The sequence below is a fragment of the Mauremys reevesii genome, linkage group 18 (genome assembly GCF_016161935.1).
Source record: "Mauremys reevesii isolate NIE-2019 linkage group 18, ASM1616193v1, whole genome shotgun sequence".
In the NCBI taxonomy this organism is placed as follows: Eukaryota; Metazoa; Chordata; order Testudines; family Geoemydidae; genus Mauremys; species Mauremys reevesii.
In genome coordinates this window covers 2,499,782-2,519,930 of record NC_052640.1, presented here as the reverse complement: position 1 = coordinate 2,519,930, position 20,149 = coordinate 2,499,782, and the positions used below count along the sequence as shown (strand labels likewise).

Sequence of the window (20,149 nt, the reverse complement as noted above, 5' to 3'; positions counted from 1 at the left end):
ATTCTTTATGGGCAAATACATTTTGACAAACTCCATTTCTAATTTCACAGGCACGAATCTGAGGGAGAGCACCCTAAAGATTGTTACTTGATATTATTGATCCAAAATTATATACCATGAAGAAACATACAACAACACCTCAGAATGTCAGTCATGCTGCATACAAGAAACAGAGCAAACTCCCCCTCTCAGAGATTGTTAAAATTAAATAGGGGGGGAAATGTGTTTTCAGGCCTTCAGATGAATGTGTGCAATCTTTTTTGAAGAATTTCACTCAGAGCTTTGTGGCACAAAGGGTAACACTGATTGCAGTCAATTTTTGCAGTCTTTCTGCAGCAGACAAGAGAGGAAGGAGTGTGTGTGGTGGTGGGGGGTGGTCTTGCTTCTTTAACTGATTGCCTTTCTGTAGTTGTTTTGCATCCCGGGCATTTCTGGAGTTATGCTACAGCCTGCTCTGCAAAGGCAAAGGCCCACCAGCTCAAAAAGGACTTTTCTTAAATTACAACTAATTTGAAATGGTGGCTGGGCCATACCCTCACAGCCTACACACCGTGAGATCCCACAGCCAAAAGGAAGGTTCATAACCTCACCAGGTACAAATGGGATAAAGCTTTCCTGGTCTGTGGTATTGTAACATCGTCCAAGCGCACCTGCAGAGCCTTCCTGACTCCCAGATTGGGAATATGAGTCACAAGGGGTGGGCACAACCCCCCAGGTAAAGCTAGGGCAAGAATAGGTTCTTCATCAGCCAGTCACTTCCCCCAGCCTATCAGCCTCATCTCATTCTTATCTGGATTGAGCCACCAGCAGTCCACTCATCTGCGCACCAAATCAGCCTCCTCATCCACCCTCCCAACAGCCCCAGACACCCATCGAACCATCAGGGAGGCAAGATGGATCTCTGCAGAGCACCACATGATAGTAACAGCTCCCTCCTCATACTGCCTCCTCACAACACTCAGCCAGGAAAGAGCAGACATCACGATATCTGCACGGGCACTCGCTCCGCTTTCATCTGAGAGGAGATCGCCCTGGCGGTGTCTTGGACTCGGGGCTGTACCCAAATGGCCCAGAGTCAAAGAGACATGTAGTGGCAATGGGGCTGTCAGAGAGTCCTCTCGCCATCACCTTCCATAGGATCCTAACCAGAAATGCTGCTTGACAGGCAGCCAGGCTGTCAGTATCAAGCCTTGGTTTTGAGCCGCTGCTTTCAGAGGAGCCGGCATCTCCCATCCCTGGTGGAGGCCCGGAGAATCTCCACGGACAGTGGGAACTGTTACTTGGCCAATAGCCTTTCTCAATGAGGCATGTCACCTGATTATTGCATTTCCTCCTGCTCAGTGTGTCTGCCCTTAAAAAAAAAAGCTCCAGAGTCAACAACAATAATGTTCCATTCCAATACTTGCTGATGCTGTTTACCAAAAGAGAACATGTCCTTGTTAAGAGAATGGTAGGGAATTCTAAAGACACGCTGTATTCCTTTTCTAGTGAAAGCTACAAGCTTTAAGAGCATCATCCCATTAATAATAGCTACGACAACAATAGCTATCAGTTGACAGGGATTAATTAGCAGAGCCTGCATCACTCCTTTAATTAAAAATCAGTATTTGTGGTTGTTTGCAGAAGGAATTCCCATACCCCCTCCACCTCCGCCCCTCAGGTCTCTGCGGCACCATCTGCCAGCGCTGCTCAAGTCTTCCATTTGCTGGTGAATGGATTCTCCCCAAATTGCACTGATTTTAAAAGGGCAATAGATGACGTTCAAAAAAGCAAAGGTTAACTAGCTCCACTTGCTTTGCTATTTCATTGGAGTCTAATTTTATATCACAGCTAGCTTCCTATTTCCTGGGAGCAGGTTTTGGTTTTGGCCTGTGTTCCATTCTAAAAAGCTGTTTTCAGAAAGGCAAATCCTGAAATACCCCCGAATGGAAGGAGTTTGTCCCGTGGTGTGTGCTGTTCATATCCAGCCCACAGCCAGGCATTTATTTTGTTCTTATCGATTATAATTAGTTCCTCCTACCAAAGGGAGAACTGGAGAAACATACCAGGGAGTAGCATTGGGATAGTGTGCTATAATTCAGCTTCAGGAAGATTCAGTGTATCATCTTTGGTTAGTGACAGAAATCAAATAAATCCATTGCTAAAATGTATTGAGAAAGCAACCCATTTTGAGGCATGTCTTGGTATGTCAGATTGATGAAGTACACTGTCTTTGATGTGATCTACCTTGACTCATGCATTTTAGCGTCTCTAGTTTACTCAGAGACATTTATGTTGAGTTCAGTTATGCTCAAAAGTGTCATTTAATGAAACAACTAGAGTTCATTTACCTGCAATAAGCAACTCCAACTTAGAGGCAATGGTTCAAGTGAGACCGGAAGGTAAGAACAGGTTTCTGGATACCAGGATGTGGCCTTTCTGACCGACGTTGCGGCTACATCAAGTCATGTAATTTAAACTAAAATGTATCTCTTTCCATTGTTGCTTAGGATGAACAAAGAAATCAAAGATCAAGAAATGAACCAACCAGCTTCTGCACTGAGTGCTTGGAGAGGGGAAAATGGAAGAACTATGGGTGAGACAGATTTTGGCAAGGATGTGAGCCATTTAGCTGGCGCTCAAAGATGGGAATTAGGAAGAATTGCGGATAAGGAGATTGACAGTCAGAAAAAAGCCATGGATAAATTAGGAGCTATATCTCCATCTGTGATGAGAAGGAGGTCATCTCCTACAGCAGAAGAGACATTTCCAAGCTCTTCATCTGCACTTTCTGAATATGTAGAAGAGCTGAGGAGGAAACGGGCAACAGAGAAAGAGCAGAGAACATTAGGATTAGAGGACACCTCTCCCCTGCCAATCTACCAAACAACTGGTGCCTCCTCCCTGAGAAGATGCAGGACTTTCAAAGAGGATGATGAGTTTCCAATAAAGTTTGGAGTCAATGAAAGTACAGAAAGTGAAGGAGTGCCTGCAGGAGCTAGCCTAGTGCGTTCATCCAGTTTAAAATGCATATCATCTGAGAACACAGAGCCAGCGCGCTCCCCAGCTCTCAAAAGAATATCAAAGTTTGGCTCCTGTGACTCACTCTTACAAAATATTGATAATTCCTCCTTAAAGCTGAGTTCACCAGCTGTGGGAGCAGATACGTTCAATACATCAAGACTTAAGCCATGGAGAAGTTACCTTGAGCCATCACTAGATGACACAGCCAGCGCTGATCTGGGGAAAGATTCTCTGGTATTTCAGAGTAAGAAATTCAGTGATGTTATGGCTGAAGGAAAGGAAAGCGACCCGTTCACTTGGAAAATACCAACTCTTAACTATGAAAGGAGAACAAATGTTGATTTTGATTACTTCCTTCCAGCAATTCGCAAATCCCAGTCAACAAGCAGTTTGTCCAGATCTGTCAAGGACAGGAGAGAAGGCCAGAGGCCAATGAGCGTTCATTTTGAAGACCAGGATATGGCAGACAGCACTTTTTTGTCTGAAATAAAGACCATTTCAAAGGCCAAAGAGGACGCTGGAAACCTCTCCGACTCATCTTCATCCTCTGGCTCGATCGTTTCGTTTAAAAGTGCTGACAGCGTCAAGAGCCGACCAAAGATTCAAAGACCAGAAGGTGAAGGATGCGCCGGAAAACTAATCATTGAAGGTGCTAAAGATGAAAGACGATGGGAGGCAGAAGGGAAAGAAGACGATGTCAATAGCATTATGATGAAATATCTAGGAAAAGATTAAGGTAAACTTGCTGCTATACTAACCACGGCCCGTCTGTACGGTTACCTTGGGCCGGCTGCTATAGGTTTGCTATTTGTGACACTCAGCTAGAGGCTCTGCCAGCATTTCCACTGCAAATTCTTATCTTCAGAGGCTTCTGGTCTGGAATAGCCTAATCCTGGCTAATAAGCAAAACTCTGACCAGAATCTACCTTTTTACTTGGCTTTATTGATAAACGGCATTAACATAATGAATAATCATCCCTTGGCAGTCCCTCCATACCAAATTAAGGCTACATTCTGGCCAGAGCAGAAGTAGCCCCAAGACAGCATACGCCTCCCCTCCCCCATGTGCTGCTCCTGCTCCAGGGGCCAGTGTGCAGAAGGGAGGGACCAGGGCTCCCCTCCCGCAACCCCACTTGCAGGGCGTGGAGAGAGCAGTCTGTGCAAGGGATAAAGGGAGGCTCCTTGCCCTTTCCTGGCCCTCGTACAGCATACAGACCAGGCGGGATCTGGGCCCAAGTGAGCAGTTTAAGAACCTGGCCGTTGCTTTGCACCCGGCCAAGGAGGAAGTGTCCTGCCCCGTGAAGTGACGGCTCTGACAGCATTAGATGCAGGCAGCCCAATTCCCCACTGACACCAGTGCCCGGTGGGCATGACGCACCACCGTTTGGAGCTAGCCGCGTTTTACACCCACCTTGCACTGCTGTCAGTGACGGAAGAGCAAGGGAGTCTCTTCCGAACAGACTGCTTTGAGCCTCACCTATTCGCTGGAATCTCCTCACCTAGCTCTTCTCACATTGAATTACATGGCGTGGCTCTGGGACGTTTTGAGCCTGCATCTCTACCGTTTTACTTGTTTTATTAATCTAAACCATTGATGAGCCTGGGCCCCGAAACTCACCCCTCCAGAGAAGGTAGGTTTTGCTTCTAGTCACTCTCACTTCCTGTATTCAGCATTTGATTCTGACAACCAGTTGGATACAATTCTCTTACTGCCTTTGATGCTTCCAGAATTAAGATGTATTACTACAATCCAGGTTGGAAAGCAAACTCCCTAATGAATGCATCATAACCGGAACTGTGTTTGAAATAGATTAGAAAAATGTTTTGTAAAAATGCAGCCTTTAGACAAACTTATTGGATGTCAAGCTGTGACCAAATCTGCGAAACCAGCACAGGAGCGGAGGGCACCTTAATAAAATATGTCTTTATGGGAAGCTGCATTTGGATAATAAGAGATCCCACTTTCCCCCAGACTTCATTTTAATAAAGTAAGTGGGGGTCTATAAACTATAAAGCCATCAACCAGCCAAAAAAGCATGCCCTTTGCTCGGAAAGGAGAGTAGGAGTGCCCAAAAGGAGAAATGTCACTTCGATGCTGTTAGCTAGCACAGAAAGGACAGATGTTTGTTCGCATTAGGAAACTCTCTAGAATAACCAGTGAGTGGCTCTCAGTATTGCCAGTCCCATGCGGGAGTCAGCCTCTCCGAACAGAATGTGGCATCAGTAGCTGCAGTTACATTTCAACTGGTAGCTTGAGAATTGTTCTGTCCTGAATTCCATGGTATGAACCATGTCACTGAATATGCCTCTTCATACGTCTTTTTCATTTTTTAGTTTCAAGAAGTTGAGGCCTTATTTAAAGCATTCATAATTTCGTGGTTATTAGAAGACAGATACGTAGGTGGCTTTCATTGGCTCCTCCTTGTCTGGAGCATGCTAGGCTATGCCTGACCAAAAGACAATGATATGAGAGACAGTGATTCGATGTACACTATAATGGGAAGCTGTGTTCTGACCTCTGCTTGCTTTATACAAAATAAAATATTTGCTTCTTTGACTTAAGCCTCTTCTCTTCTTTCCTTTCCTTGCAGTGAGAACAGGCAGCTGAAAACAAAATGCATGTATTGAAAAGTCCACCACTACGTAAGTGCAGCCCACTGCTGCGGGGAGGTTTAGGAGACATCTCTCAATGTATACACACTCCCTAGAGTCATCTGCACTTAAGTCTTAATAAACAAAGTTCTTGGCAATTTTTACTTCAAATAGATTTTTGCTTTGTCATTGGATCTGTGCATTCTAATAATCCCACTCAAAATTCTAGCTTCCCAGGAAAGGGCAAAACTTCCAGGGTTTATTTTACTAGGTGTTTGTAGCAAAACTGTGAAGCTCTTCAGAAAATGTCTTTCACTGCCAATGTCTAAGACACTTTTCCAATCTGCTGGCACGGTGACTGGCTCTTGTAAGGTTGAATGAGGTGGGTGTTATAACTCATTTGCTAAATACTTTTTGGCATGACCAGAAATTTTGCACTTAGGCAATTTTCAGCGTTTCAGCCTTTAGAATTCCTCACACTCCTTTTCTGCTGTGTTTTTAGTTTAAATTAAATCTTTGTAGCAAGAAGCATTTTCTTTCTCACAGATGACTGCAGAACGTTCATATTAGGGTTCATGTAAGCAGTTACACAAAGATGTTTACAATATACACAAAAGTAGGTAAACTTTTCCACCTCCTCTCCGGCTTTGTGCAGTCCTTAGCACCGCTGCCCTGCTGGCAGAGAACACCTGATATTTTCATGTTTCCTCATGCCTTTGTCTGGACCCATGGTAACTTTTCCTGAGTTCTGGTGCATTTTTCTAAAGCAAATAATGGAAGAACTGTGCAGTGGCATAGATTACCTCTGATTACTGCCATGCAATTTTAACACACCTGGTTAATGGCCCCGCCATTATTGGAAGCAAAACCAATCCATGGTGTAGGTTTTCCACTTACAAAAATGATTTAAATGAGATACTTGCCATTGACCTTCCAAAGTGGCTCTGAAGAAGCTCATCTCTAAGGGCTGAAGTGTCAATGGCTCATCTCTAACTGTGCAGTTTAGTGGACCATGGGGCTTATTTTAACCTGTGCTTTATGTGCTACAAGCTTTGTGAATGCGCTGACTATCATGGCTTGTGTCTTGTCTGACGTGGCTTGATGGCAATTGCTCTGTTTGGCAAAGTCCTGCTCCTCTCTCGGAGAGAACAGCCCTATTCATGATGCATCCTGAGGTATTTGCGGGAATGTCAGTTTGTCACCACCACTGATTGGAGAAGAATCGTGTCTTTCTGTCTTGCTATTTAGAGGAGAACGAATGCCTGGCTGAATTTCTACTTATCAAGTAAGAATATTATTAGAGTCAGGTTGCACAACAAATAACCGTACGGGGAGCATACAGCAGCAGGTGTAGGAATACATTCCCCACTTCGCCATTCTGCACACAGCCTTGTGGGTGGTACATGAAGGTGTGAAAGGGAAAGGCCAGCAAAACTCCTGTGTTAGAGCAAAGAACATAGATGCAGAAGTACATTTCCCTGGTGAAAGGCAGGTGCTAGTAGCTCCCTCCAGGCGAAGGCAGGTGGATGCTCAGTGTGGGGTTTATGGTGCAATACTGAAACATTCCCTACCAGCTCACCCCCATCATGGCGCTGCACCTACTTTTGACACAAGCTGGACAGCAATCATATGCTGTCACTTTCTAGCTGTCTGCTTTTAATGACTTTGGCAGCTGGCCCGGCTCGTTTCTGAGCACAGCTTGATTCCCAGTCCAGATAACATGGTTGCGTGAAGGAGTTCAGTTCAGAGGGTGACCTTGTTGGACACTTTGCCTTTAGTGGAAGGAAATACTGATGCGTATCTGATTTGAAATGCATGGTAACGCAATGCTTGGGATTTGCACAGGCTGCTCGGGATGGTCAAGGACTCCAAAGGAACATTGCAACCAAGCCACCTGGCATCATTGCTTGTTCCATTCATAGTAGCTATTATCCCTTGTTTAGAATTTAAGCTCCTTAGGGCAGGAACCATATCTTTTCCTTTGTCTTATTCAAACCCATGCACATTTTCAGTGGTTAGCCAAGGATCAACAGTAAGAATAACATTAAATTCCAGCATGGCCAGGGTGTAGGAGCTATTATATACTCTGCTATTACTACTAGTGAGAACTTCCCACATTCACAGTGCTCTCCAAATATTAACTTGCTCTTACCACACCCCTGGGAGTTGAGGTGAGTAGGTATCATTGCCTCTGCAATTAGGATGATTTCTAGTTGTGGAACAGTTTATCGGGCACGAATGTTACTTTCAGAAAAAAGGATCCTGCTTTCAAAGCCGAAATGTATTCAAAGTGTTCCTTGTGGAGTTCTTCATTAAAAAGGTTTTTTATGGGCATATTAAATTCCTCCAGAGTTCTCAGAGCAATACCATTAAGAAATCATGGCTTTTTTTAAAGATCCTTTTCCCCTTAAAACTGACAAAATGGATCACCACAATACACTGCACACTCATTATAGCCTTTGCAATTTCTGAAATGGAACCATGTCTTTTTTCAGTTCACATTCTATTAAAAAAAAGAAAGAAGCAAATGAAAAATGATTTAAAAAAACCTCAGTCCCTCCTTCTTCTCTTCATTCATATATTACGAAAAAAAGCACAGACTGTGCATTTCAGAACAGAGAAATCTTTGTAGCCTATCCTTCAAAGCAGCCTGAACGTCTGTGCAGCTTTTATAGCTAATAGCTCTCTGGGAATAAAAACACAACAGGACAGAATAGACTGAACATGTCAAGATCCCCGTGTTTGCCAGGGACTTTTGCCTAATGAAATTCAGCATCTGCATAAAATTTATGCGGAGAGGGGGTTCTCATGCAATTTTTCAGTGCAAATTAGATTAAGTTGCTCCCACTTTCACACATGCCTGCACATATTGGACTAAGCAAGAGAGTTCCCTGGTGCTAGGGACGGTTGTATACACCCAAAAGGAAGAACAGAGGCTGAAGCAATGGAGTTGGCTGCAGTACCTCATTCTAGGGAGTTCTTGAGGTAGCATTCTGAAAGGAGAGGCTGCGAGATTCATGGCAGGACAAACATACGACCTTGGTGGCATTACAGCGTGGACCAGCCCACCATTATGATGATGTCGGGTTTTTTTGTTTTGTTTTACTGTCTCCAATGTATTCACCATGGATGAAACAGCTTTCCTGCCTGCATTTTGAGTTCTGCCACATGTCTATTATGGCTGCAGTCAGGAGCAGGGCTTGGTGATTCTGCCTTCACAAACTGTCCCATGGAGTTGCAGTTGGTTAGGGTATTATATTTCCACTTAGTGTTGCACTGCAGTGTTACCTGCTACTGAATTCCCCCACTCCACCCCAGAGGCTGCTGCATTTCAGGGGCAAGGAAAATATCTCTCTTACTGTGATGTCTACTTAGCTAATGTCTGCACAGAGCATCGAATGAAAGGTGCTATCAAAGTGCAGAGATCTCTAAGTATTATATTATTAGGATTGGTTGGAACCCATTGGCCCATTCATATAGGGTACCATGACATTCACATAAGAGCATGGCTAAAGGCCAACTGTACGGCTCACTTTGCCCAATCTATTCTCATGTTCAGTCTTAGCACCTATTCAGTCCTTCATCACAACTGAAAGAAGCTGAGCCTTAGGCTGGCCCCCACATTGCTCCCACACATTATGTACAAGGAATATCCCAACGCGTTATAATGAACCTTATAAATAACACTGAGAAGAGGCTCTGCATAGTCATATACTGCCCATGTCACTGCTTTTTGTCATCACAGGACCCTGTGAGAAACTGCTTTAGCTTGTCACCACAGTTACTTTCATTTGTCAAGCCAGGCAGACGACACTAACATCAGTCGTCTTGAATCAAACACAGAGAAGACTTACAGTGCTCCTGGTCTGAGAGAGGATTCATTCCCCCTGGATATATATTTCCTATTTTAACCCCTCCAGGCTGGAAGGATCCCTGGCACCAGGACATCTGCATTTTGGGCCCCATTCAGCAAAGCCCTTAGACCGTATGCTTCAAGTTCAGTGCACTGCTGTCCAGGTCAAGCACCTGCTTCACTGGTTTGCTGAGCAGGACTAGAAGGAGGCATGTGCTTGACGGTAGATACGTGTGCGCTGAACCAGGGCCTTGGGGCTACATAGAACGTGAGGAGCAGAGGCCGGGTGATCCCCCCAAAAAAGGGTGTTGTTACCAGTGAACCAAGAGGTCCTGCCCTCCAAAGAAGTGCTGGCAGAAGGAAGACAGAGATGGAGTCGTTCATTACAGGCGCTGACTCATCAAATCACATTCAACCCCAGTTCCCTATGAGTACATAGTACTCAGCACATCTGAAGTCTTTCCCTCTACAGCAGCCATAGGCTCTTTCAATGAGCAGACCCCTCCCAGCACAGCGGGGTCCTGGTTCGTGACTAGGGTTCCTAGGGGCTACAGTGATACAAATAAATAATATTAATATGAATCTCTGTTCTGTTACGGGCTTTCTGTGTGACTCTGACTTCGCCGCTCTGTGCCTCAGTTCCCCGTCTCTTCAACAGCCTAGACCTGGCAGTCCAGGTATCCAGCAGTGCCAATAGAAGTTGGTCCTACACAATTCTGGGTTTAGAAAACAAGCAACGATGATGAATAATAACATGTCCAGTGTTCCAGGCACAGTACCTGCTCCTGGTACTCCTGTGCTGTCTCGCCTCTCCTCGTCTTTCCAGCACATCTTTCTCTGCTGTTGCCTATCCTAGCAGTGACTGAGAGATGGATGAGCTTGTGTTATATAGGCCCCAGACTCTTCCCACTCCCAGCATGCTTTGCTAAAAGCATGCTAGTAGTCAGACTCCCCACTCCCACACACCTTTCCCCTGCTCTGCGAGGCAGCAAAACCAGCTGGTCTAATTGCAAGGCAGGAACAAACCTTCCTGATTATTCCTTAAAAAAACAAACAAACAAACAGAGTAAAGACGAGGGAAAACAAAACCCACTTCTTAAAGAGTAAAAACATGCTAGTCAATGTTTTCAAACAATACTTTTTTCACAAGTATTTGTATATAATTTGGAAAAGCCATTTTTGGTCCCAGTAATGACTGCTGTAATATTATATCCACCAGCCCATCTGCTGGACAAAACAGGATTGGTTCTACTGGACATTCACTGAGGTTTGGCCCAGGCTACGTAGAAACGTTCCAGGTGACAGAATTTGCATTGCTTTCCTTGGACCCCACTGCCTCAGTGCAGGGAGTGTCGAAAACCACCTCCTCAGGAGAAAAAGGGAGAGGGGCGGAAGAAATAGCAAATGGCTTTTTTGGCAGGATGTCAGCTGTATACAGGCACCAAAACATGGAGATAAAAGGCACTTTACCAGCAGGACTATTGGCTGGATTTGTTACGTCTCCAGAGTTCTAATATGCTCTCCTGTGAGCTAGCAAAGAAGGCCCCATGGCAATCCGAGCTGATGGAATATTGTTTGTGATCGTCTTACAAACAGAGCTGTTTTTTTGGTTAACAGTTTTTTTTAATACATTGAAGGACATTAATGTACTCGGTTATGTTAAATCGCCGGGAACAAACAAGTGAAAGATGTTTTAATGGAAAGACTACGCAGGAAATAAAGGGCCCAGTTCATCCCAGATCTCCAGGGAGCTGTGCCACACATGACACACGATTGGATGAATGTTTTTGACTAATCTGTACCCGGAATGAGGGTTTGCTCTTAATGCAGAGGATAGAGTGTGCCATATTAACACTTCTAATGTGCAAAGAGGCAGGTGATGACTAGGTTAGCGAGGAGTGGGCTATGCAGCCCCCGGAGAAACACTTACTGGAAGGTGATGGGAGAAAGGATTAAGGCAGCCAGTGGTATGATCTGTCAATCACAGGCTCATAGAAATCAGAGCTGGAGAGGCTGATAAGGAGGTGTCTGGGGTGAGCCCTGCTCACATTACACTGGCCCGGGAACATAGAGCCGGGCTAGCAGCATTGGCTGGCAGGGCCGGCTCCAGGGTTTTTGCTGCCCCAAGCAGCAAAAAAACCCCCAAAACATTGGCCGCCCCAAGCACCTGCCTGCTGGGCTGGTGCCTGGAGCCGGCCCTGTTGGCTGGGAGGCCTGAGACTCAGAGCCCTGCACTCATTCCCAAAGTGCCATGAAGAGCCGAGTATAGTGAGCATCTCGCATGCAGCCCAGTTTCCCCTGGAATCCAAGCACCGATGTTTGTCAGTTTGGCTGTGTTCTCCTTCTGACCTTAGCAGGGACCTTAGCTTCCCAGCTCTCTCTGCTCTCAGGAGCTCCATTAGCAGATCGCCTTTCTCTTTGATTAGAAGCAGGAGGCCTTGGAGCACTTTCTCACTGGAATCAGCCACAAAAAGCCAATGCAATTATATCCCCTGCACCGAGACCCTGATGTGAAGGCCATGGTAATTATAGAACAGGTGACAGGCAATGTCTTAACTAAAGCCCCCACAGAAGAACAATTAGGTGGAAGCACATGGTTCTGTGCCCTGATGGCTGCCCAGCAAAGGGTTGGACCGCAGCTGCTTTCCGGCATTCACTTTCTAACCAACCCTCCAGCCGCCTGCACTGCTGCAGCCCCCAGAGGAATAAAGCCGTTGAAAGAGCTAGTACAGCAGTGAGCAAAGCCCATGTTTCAGTTTCTTTGGCCATTAGTCAGCTGCTCCCTGCAGCCACATTTACACGATTGGCCTCCACAGGCTCCATGATCCCTGTGCAGCCGGGGGGCGTCCTGCCTCGAGCACTGTGCTGAGACAGCAGCCGACTATGGTCGGGGAACGGGCAGCTGGGAACAGCTGTCTTCTTGGCCTGTTGCCAGGCGGGCGTGTGGCTCAATAGTGCTAGTGTGGACAGAATATTTTTGCAATAGAATGGAAAATACGCCACTCAACAAGCTGTTTATTGCAAGGACTTTTCATGTACCTGCACAAAAGGAGTGCGGCCCTGGGAAGTTCATTACATCGATTGATCCAACAACCTTTAGCTGTGCACACTAATACAATCTGATTAAACTTTAATGAGGCCAGGCTTAGCTCTGTTGCAATGCAGGGTATTGCATAAACCATCCTGGATGCTGCGCAGTGGGAGGGGATGGTGGATAAATGGGGAGCAGAGTTATGTCTGAGAAGAAGGATGGATCAGTGGTTAGGACACAACCCTCAGATTTGGCAGGGGCTAATTCCCAGATCTGCCACAGATTTCCTACGTTACCCTGGGCACACAGCGAATCACAGAAATGTCGGGCGAGAAGGGACCTTGAGAGGTCGTCACATCCAGCCCTCTGTGCTGAGGCAGGGCCAAGGTAACAGACCATCCCTGACAGGGTTCTTAAAAACCTTCAGTGATGGTGATTCCACAACCTCTCTTGGAAGCCTGTTCTAGTGTTAGCCACCCTTATAGTTAGAAAGTTTTTGTAATATCTATTCCAAATCTCCCTTGTTGCAGATTAAGCCCATCACTTCCTGTCCTCCCTTCAGTGGACAGGGAGAACAATTGATCACCCTCCTCTGTATAACAGCCCTGAACGTATCTGAAAACTGTTCTCAGGTTCCCTCCTGTGGCTTCTTTTCTCAAGACTAACCAGGCCCAGTTTTTTTTAACCTTTTCTCACAGGTCAGGTTTTCTAAACCTTTGATCCTTTTTGTTGCTCTCCTCTGGCCTCTGTCCTGTTTGTCCACATCTCTCTCAAAGTGTCGTGCCCAGTACTGGACACAGAACTCTACCCGAGGCCTCACCAGCGTCGAGTAGAGTGGGACACTTACTGCCTGTGTCGTATGTATGAGACACCTGGCGAAACCCCAGAATTAGATCAGTCTTTTTTTGCAACTACATCATGTTGTTGGTGCTTATTCAGTTTGTGATCCGTTGTAACCCTCAGATCCTTTTCAGCAGTACTATGACCTAACTAGTTATTTCCCATTTTGTAGTGCTCCATTTCATGTTCCCTTCCGAAGTGCAGCACTTTGCACTTGAATTTCATTTTGTTGATTTCAGACCAATTTGTCAAGGTTGTTTTGAATTCCTCCAAGGTGCTAGCAACCCTTCCCAGCTTGAATTTTATAAGCATATGCTCCACTCTATTATCCAAGTCATTAATGACAGTATTGAATAGTACCAGACCCCTGACAGATCCCTGTGGAAGCCCACTAGTTACAACCCCCAACCCCCCAGTTTGACAGCAAACCATTGATAACTACACTTTGCATACAGCTTTTCAACCAGTTATGCACCCACTTTGTAGTCATTTAATCTACACCACATTTCCCTTGCTTGCTTATGAGAATGTCATGTGGGCTTGTGTAAAAGTCTTACTAAAATCAAGATATGTGTCTTGCTTCTCCCCATCCATCCACTAGGCCTGTAACTCTGGCAAAGAAGGAAATTAAGCTGCTTTGACTATCATTTATAACTCTATTATCCTCTAGGTACTTACCTATTGATTGCTTAATAATTTGTTCCGTATCCTTCCTGGTATCCTGGTCTATAATTCCCTAGGTCCTCTTGTTTCTCTTTTTAAAGCTACGTTTGCTCTTCTCCAGTCACACCACTGCAATGGATTCGCTGCACAATAAAATGTAAATATTTACATTTGCAAAGGAAAAGCCGATTTGAGCCTAATATGAAGACATTTTAATTTATTTATGTATTTTGGCTTTGCAGGACACAAAGGAAAATGCTTGAGCAGGAGAAAAAGCTTTGCACATCATCTAACAACCACCCGGGGGAAAATGCGGTTTATGCTAGCACGTTTCAGCCTCAGTCCACTGAGTTGCGTGCCTTTGAAACACCCAGACTGTACGGAGAGCTATGCTTATGGAGCTGACAAATACTGTTGATCAGTTACTAAGCTCTGGCTAGGAATAAATACTGTCATCATATTGTGTAAATGATACAAACACCTTTTTTTAACTTTATGTGCTTGTTAATGCACAGGAGGCAAACGGGTGCTGGGCTGGTTAAGTCATAGTAGGAAATATAGGACAGTGGCAGTATATGGCCTTGTGTGGCCATAAATTGCTAGCATTCACCACCACCACATTTTGTAGTTTGTCCGTATCAATGTTACAGCCTAACTTTCCTTGTTGTGGAACGCAATGTCCCCTCCCTCCTTTCTGTCTCATGTGGGGCTCCCATCTGCCTTTCCTGGACTGACCAACATGATCACAGCAGGCTAGTAATAGCCTATGTTGCTAGTAAAAAGCTGGAGTGAAGCAGGTCCTCAGCTGCTACAAATCGGCATAGCAACATTGACATCATCAGGGCTAGTCACATGCTTACTGCTAGGCATGTACTTAAGTGTTTTGCTGGATCAAGACCAGAGGCTCTGCACCGTGCAGGATCTTGCCCGCTAGGAATCAAAGCTAAATTTGTAATTTTACCAGCGATGGCGTTTAGACACGGTGCTCAGATGTTTAAAAGCAGCGACAAACAGGCCATAGTGGCTGGAAGAGTGTGGGAGGAGTAGCCTGCTGGAAGCCCTGGGGGGCGAGAGGGTGACTTCTGGAGCAGCATGGTCAGGAATTCAGGCTTCAGTGCTGCACCTCACTGGATGTGAGCAAGGAAAATAGCTTGCTGGGGATAGAATGCTGCAAGTTCCGAAATAGCCATCCTGTGCCTCGGGCTGCTGTGCTGTCAAATTGCTTTTTTTGGTACATTAGCCTCCATGAGACCATCATGCAGGGCCAGGCTCACAGCTGCTGCCAGAAGAGTTACTGCCTTCGACTAGTTATGAGATCAGCTGCTTAGTGGTTTTTATTTCTAGCTATATTTAGAACACGTCAGACCAGCTTTAGGCACTTTTTCAATTGTTTCCTCCTGGTTTTATGATTCCCCACATTTTGTAAAGCTCTGTTGGGATGGAATCTGTTCCTGCTAACCCAGAGTCTGACCAGCTCCCAGGCAAGTCAGTGGGATTTTTTTCTTTTGACTGTAATGGAAGCTGGAGGAGGCCCAGTTACTATAAGGAATATCCTTCCATGCATCAGTTTGCGTCTCCAGTGCTTTTATAACCGCCAACGATGCAACATTAAAACCATCTCTCTTTGAGTAAGGCAGACATTTGAGAACAGAATGTCTCCATAGCAGACTGCAAAGGCCAAGTGGTGGTGTTTGCCAAGTTTCTAATTAAGGTAATTAAAGTGTGCTTTCTTTTCCAATGGCTACGTCTTCTGAGAGCATCCACCAAGGCAACACTTTCTGTAAAGAGCGCCTTAGTTTGCAAGGCCTTCAGAAAGTCAGAACATGTGACGGCCAAATCAAGCCTAGCTAATATTGCACCCAATAATGGATTTTGTTTATAGGAATTCATTTGGCTGTTCATCACCACAACTGCTCTCTGCCATATATTAATAATGCTACAATAATTCTCTATCTTGTTTTATAAATGGAAACTGCTGTGAACACGCTGACTTCGTGGCCCTTGGCATGTCGGCTTGCAAGTGTGATGCTGGCAGGGGGAAAGATGGATTTGGGTGTGGAAGTTTAGGAGCCCAGCTTTGAAAACTTCAGCCTAAACTTCTACCACGTAACTGTGTGTGTGAGAGAGAGGGCGAGGCTGATTAATGGCATGAAGAAATCATTGGAGTCCTTTTTTCTCCCTGGTGCTCACCCATCCCTCACTGCAGAACTATTTTGATTATATAGATCCCTTTAGCTTGGCCTTCCTGACAAACTTGCTGTCACGCTTGAGAGGCTGTTGTATGTATGACAGCTTCAGGCAATGGAAACACAGCCACTGGCTTGATTGAAACAGGATTTTAAAATCATGCTGCCCCCTTAACATTGGTCCTTTCTTGTAGGATGGGAAGGTCTTTAAAGATTTTAAAGAGCCCAGATTGAGACAGAGCACACAAGAATAGGCAGAGAAGTAGTGTTAGCAAGCCAGCAGAAAGTCAATGAGTTACCAGTACAGCTGCTTCATATGGGGTCAAGCAGCAACATTGGAGACTGTCTGTTGGACGAAGAACAGGAGTACTTGTGGCACCTTAGAGACTAACACATTTATTTGAGCATAAGCTTTCGAGGGCTACAGCCCACTTAATCGGATGTCTGCTGGACGTCGGCTTTCAGCATCGTATCCTCTGAGTACGGAGCCAGCAAGCTCCAAGAGGGGCAAAATGAAACACAGCAGCTCCAGGAGCATGGCATGCCCAGGGACGGGTAGGACATCCAGAGGATACTTACGTGTACCTTGGCCAGCCCTGGCTTGGTCAGTCCCAGGGCCTTTTCTTTAAGGTTACAGCAGCCCTGCTCTTCTGCTCGCCGAATGTCTGAGTGACAGGCGGCTCGCGGGCCGCATAGCAAACCAGGGCTCACGAACTAGGGCACTGACAGTATTGCTGAAAACTGAGGGTCTCGCGCTTCTGAGAAGACGAATGACTGCACAGCCCCAACAGCAGGCAAAGCCATTTGAATGGCAGCCCTGGCAGGCTGCACTAATAACTGGTGCACGGTGTTGGACCCAGTGTTTGTTGGTGCTTAACATCCCCATGCTGGCAGGACTCCACAGCCATCATCATTTGCGGGAGCTGTAAGTGTTGCAGATACTCACCATCAGCTGATCGGCTGCAACCGGAGCTGCACAATGCGTGCAGCAAAGCAGGGCTCTCTGCCAGCCCCGCCCCCCGCTCCCAGGTGCAATGGGTCAGTATCTTCTTGTCTGGTGCTTATATCACAGCCATTCCCAGCCTTGGCCTCTTCGTGAAAGCCCCCTTTCCAAACACAGCCCCCCCCATAATGCACACACAGACCCACGCCCCGTTTGGAGGCTGTCTCAGGAGATGCAGGTATCGCTGTGGGAAAGCGCATTAAACAAAGTGCCACACAGCCTCTCCTCGGTGGGATTGATCCATATCTCAGTGTCCATACGTCCTGCATGAAGGGATGGGAACCACGGTGCAGCCTGGATTTCACTCGTAACCCAGAAAACCACTGGTCAGGATAGGGAAGGGCCTTCCTCTGCCATCTCCAAGGAGCTAAAACCTAATCGAGGCCAGGGCTTCCCATGGCCTCCTCCTTCTTTCCTCTATTTGATGGGATTGAGTTTCATGCCTATTGGATACACTGAGTGAACACACAATTGCTGTGGTGCATGGAGCCTTTCTGCCTGTTAGATGAGTTCTTTCTGTAAAGGGTGATGTAATTGAAATGATTCTCCCTGCAGGAGGTTCAATAGGCCTGGAGCCCTCCTCATGCTGTTCTCCGTGTTCGCCATTGTGACAGGCCTCATGCTTCAGGGTCTAATTCCCTGACAGCAGCTAAATCCACAGCCAGGATATTGGTGTTTTGGTAACCTTCAAACAGGCGGGGGCGTGGCGGATTCCCTCGGTAGGTAAGAGGGCCGAGGCTGAGCTGGTGTGCTGTCCAAATGGGAGCACTGCAGGGGAGAAGAAATCAGTTCTTGGCCTGTAAAAGCAGTAACACGGTGGGAAATCTGCTCTTTCACAGTCTGGGCAGTCATCACAACTGGGAGGAGGCCGAGCCTTATGCTGGGAGAATCTACACAGTGACTATGAATGAGGCAGAAATGTACCCTGCTCATGCCGCTCCACTGGCTTCCCCGGCCCCACTGCCCGCGTTGTGCTTCACGGTTGGCCCGACCAAGTGTCCTGTGCTAGGTCCCATTTTTCTCCTTGACTGTCCCCTCCCAAAGGTCAGGAGGTCACCTTCTCATCCAGGGTGCATCACGGCATCTTTACCTTAGCACAACCAAAGGCTCAAATGGTCTCATTATAGACAAGATCTACTAAGAAAGAAAATCAGATTGGGCCTGGGACACGGACCATTTTAACGGTGAAACAAACAATAGACTTATTCTCCTCTGCCCCTTTCCCTGAAAGCCTCCCCCACCCCACCGTGATCACACCACCTGCTGGGATTCCAGCCCTGACATGCCACTGGCCAGTTCTGCTCCGAAAGGCATGACAGAGTGCTGTAACATACCGGAGGTGAGCTCAGTCCAGGGTTTGCTCAGGTGTGTGCCATGAGTGGGGAAGTGGAGAAGTTCTTGGTTCTCCGGACCGTGGCTAGTGCCCTGTATCGTCTAGCTCTGGAGTCTTTTCCCAGTTTCCACTCTCAAAAGTCTGACATTTCAAATACCCCTTTGAGGTCACCCACCTATGGGCTCAAGATGCCTGGATCCTGGTTTGTTAGTCAACGGGCCACAGCTGGAGGTGACTGAGTCAAGCTCAGATTGATGCTTTTCATACAGCTCCCTCTTACTAGCCTGTCAGCTACGTGTTAGCAGCAGATTAAAGCCCCACTGTCGCAGACTTAATTCTGATAGGCCAAAACTCTCAGGCTGGTTTTTATTCTGGTTGAAACCCTGGTGTATTTTCCGCACACATGATAACTCTCCCAGCCCCCACACCCCTGGACTCAGCACCATTTTCTGGCATTCTCATGCCCATTCCGAGTGCCCGGTACTGCCAGTCGGACGCCTCAGCACAGAGATGCCCTGGCTGGAGTGGCTAATCCTACGCAAATGTCATGCGGTGCTATGGGATTACCTCAAGCATAGCGATGGGCTTCAGCGGGGAGGGCTCTCGCCCCTGAGCCCAACCCAGCCCCTCGAAAAGGTGTTTGCTGCTCTGAGTCAGCCCCTTTCCCCCCATCCCGGCCCATCTGCTGCAGAGCCTCTGCAACAGCTTCTGGCCTTACAGGTGAGAGTGACTAGAAAACTAGTAACGCTGGGCTAAACCCACAAAGGAGAAACTCGCCTGAAGCGCTTCATTCCAGCAAAGCCCCCCGAGGTCAGCTTGGCTGATGAGGACCCAGCACCACTGACACCAGTGGGAGTTAGTGATGTCACTGGCTTCTGTGGGGGCAGGATCAGGCCCGATGTGTAACTCATTCCTGCTATGGGATTGGCCAGCTCAGGCACATGCTATTGCCTGGGTGACTCCCAAGCACAGGTGCTGGAACTAGGGGTGCTGCTGCACCCCTGGCTTGCCGTGGAGTCCATTAGATCCAGGGTTCACAGTTTGGTTCAGTGGTTCTCAGCACCCGCACGATACACATTGTTCCACCAGCCCTCTGCCTACGATGGGAGCTGGGATGCTGCCAGCCTGGTTAGCTGTAGGGTATTTGCACAAGTGGACACAACACATCCTCTGTGAGTCTGAACAGATTTGTACAAGCGACTTTGGGTTCTCAGATGTCTGGGAAAAGGGTCTAAAATGGAATGAATCTAGTGACGTGGTTGCTGGGAATCATTCCCCCAGCTCTGCTCATCACTACTTGAAACTCAGCTACCTACGTACCTCTGACACTAGCCAGTATTGACAGCTAAGGCCCCTGGGCTCCTCCCCTGAGAGGAACAAATTAATTCCAACCCCAAGCTGTGCTGGTCTGGCTGGGGTGCAGGTTATTTCACAGCTGGTGGCCATCAGTGTCTGGGTGGCCAGCCTCATGAGCCCCTGGCTAGCTGTGCACAGGGATGAAATGATGATTTACTCAGCAGATCCTCACTCACATAAGCACCTGGTTAAAGCCCCAAGTAAGGACCCTAGGGTTTGTCCCTGCATTATCAAATCAAATGGAGACCCTTTTGGAGACCCTGCTGAAGCTGTGCATGACTTGCAGCCC

At 46.8% G+C, this 20,149-nt stretch overlaps 1 protein-coding gene across 4 annotated transcripts in view; it reads left to right on the top strand.

The window, feature by feature from the left end:
* Positions 1-5,745, top strand: part of MYO18B (myosin XVIIIB) — a 186,517-nt gene extending 180,772 nt beyond the window's left edge. For all 4 annotated transcript variants that reach the window (XM_039505043.1, XM_039505045.1, XM_039505044.1 and 1 more), the window contains 2 exons: positions 2,490-3,739; positions 5,595-5,745. In XM_039505043.1, coding sequence (XP_039360977.1) covers positions 2,490-3,738 — 1,249 coding nt within the window. In that variant the 3' untranslated portion in view covers position 3,739; positions 5,595-5,745. The remainder of the gene's footprint in view (positions 1-2,489; positions 3,740-5,594) is intronic.
* Positions 5,746-20,149: the final 14,404 nt, after the last annotated feature.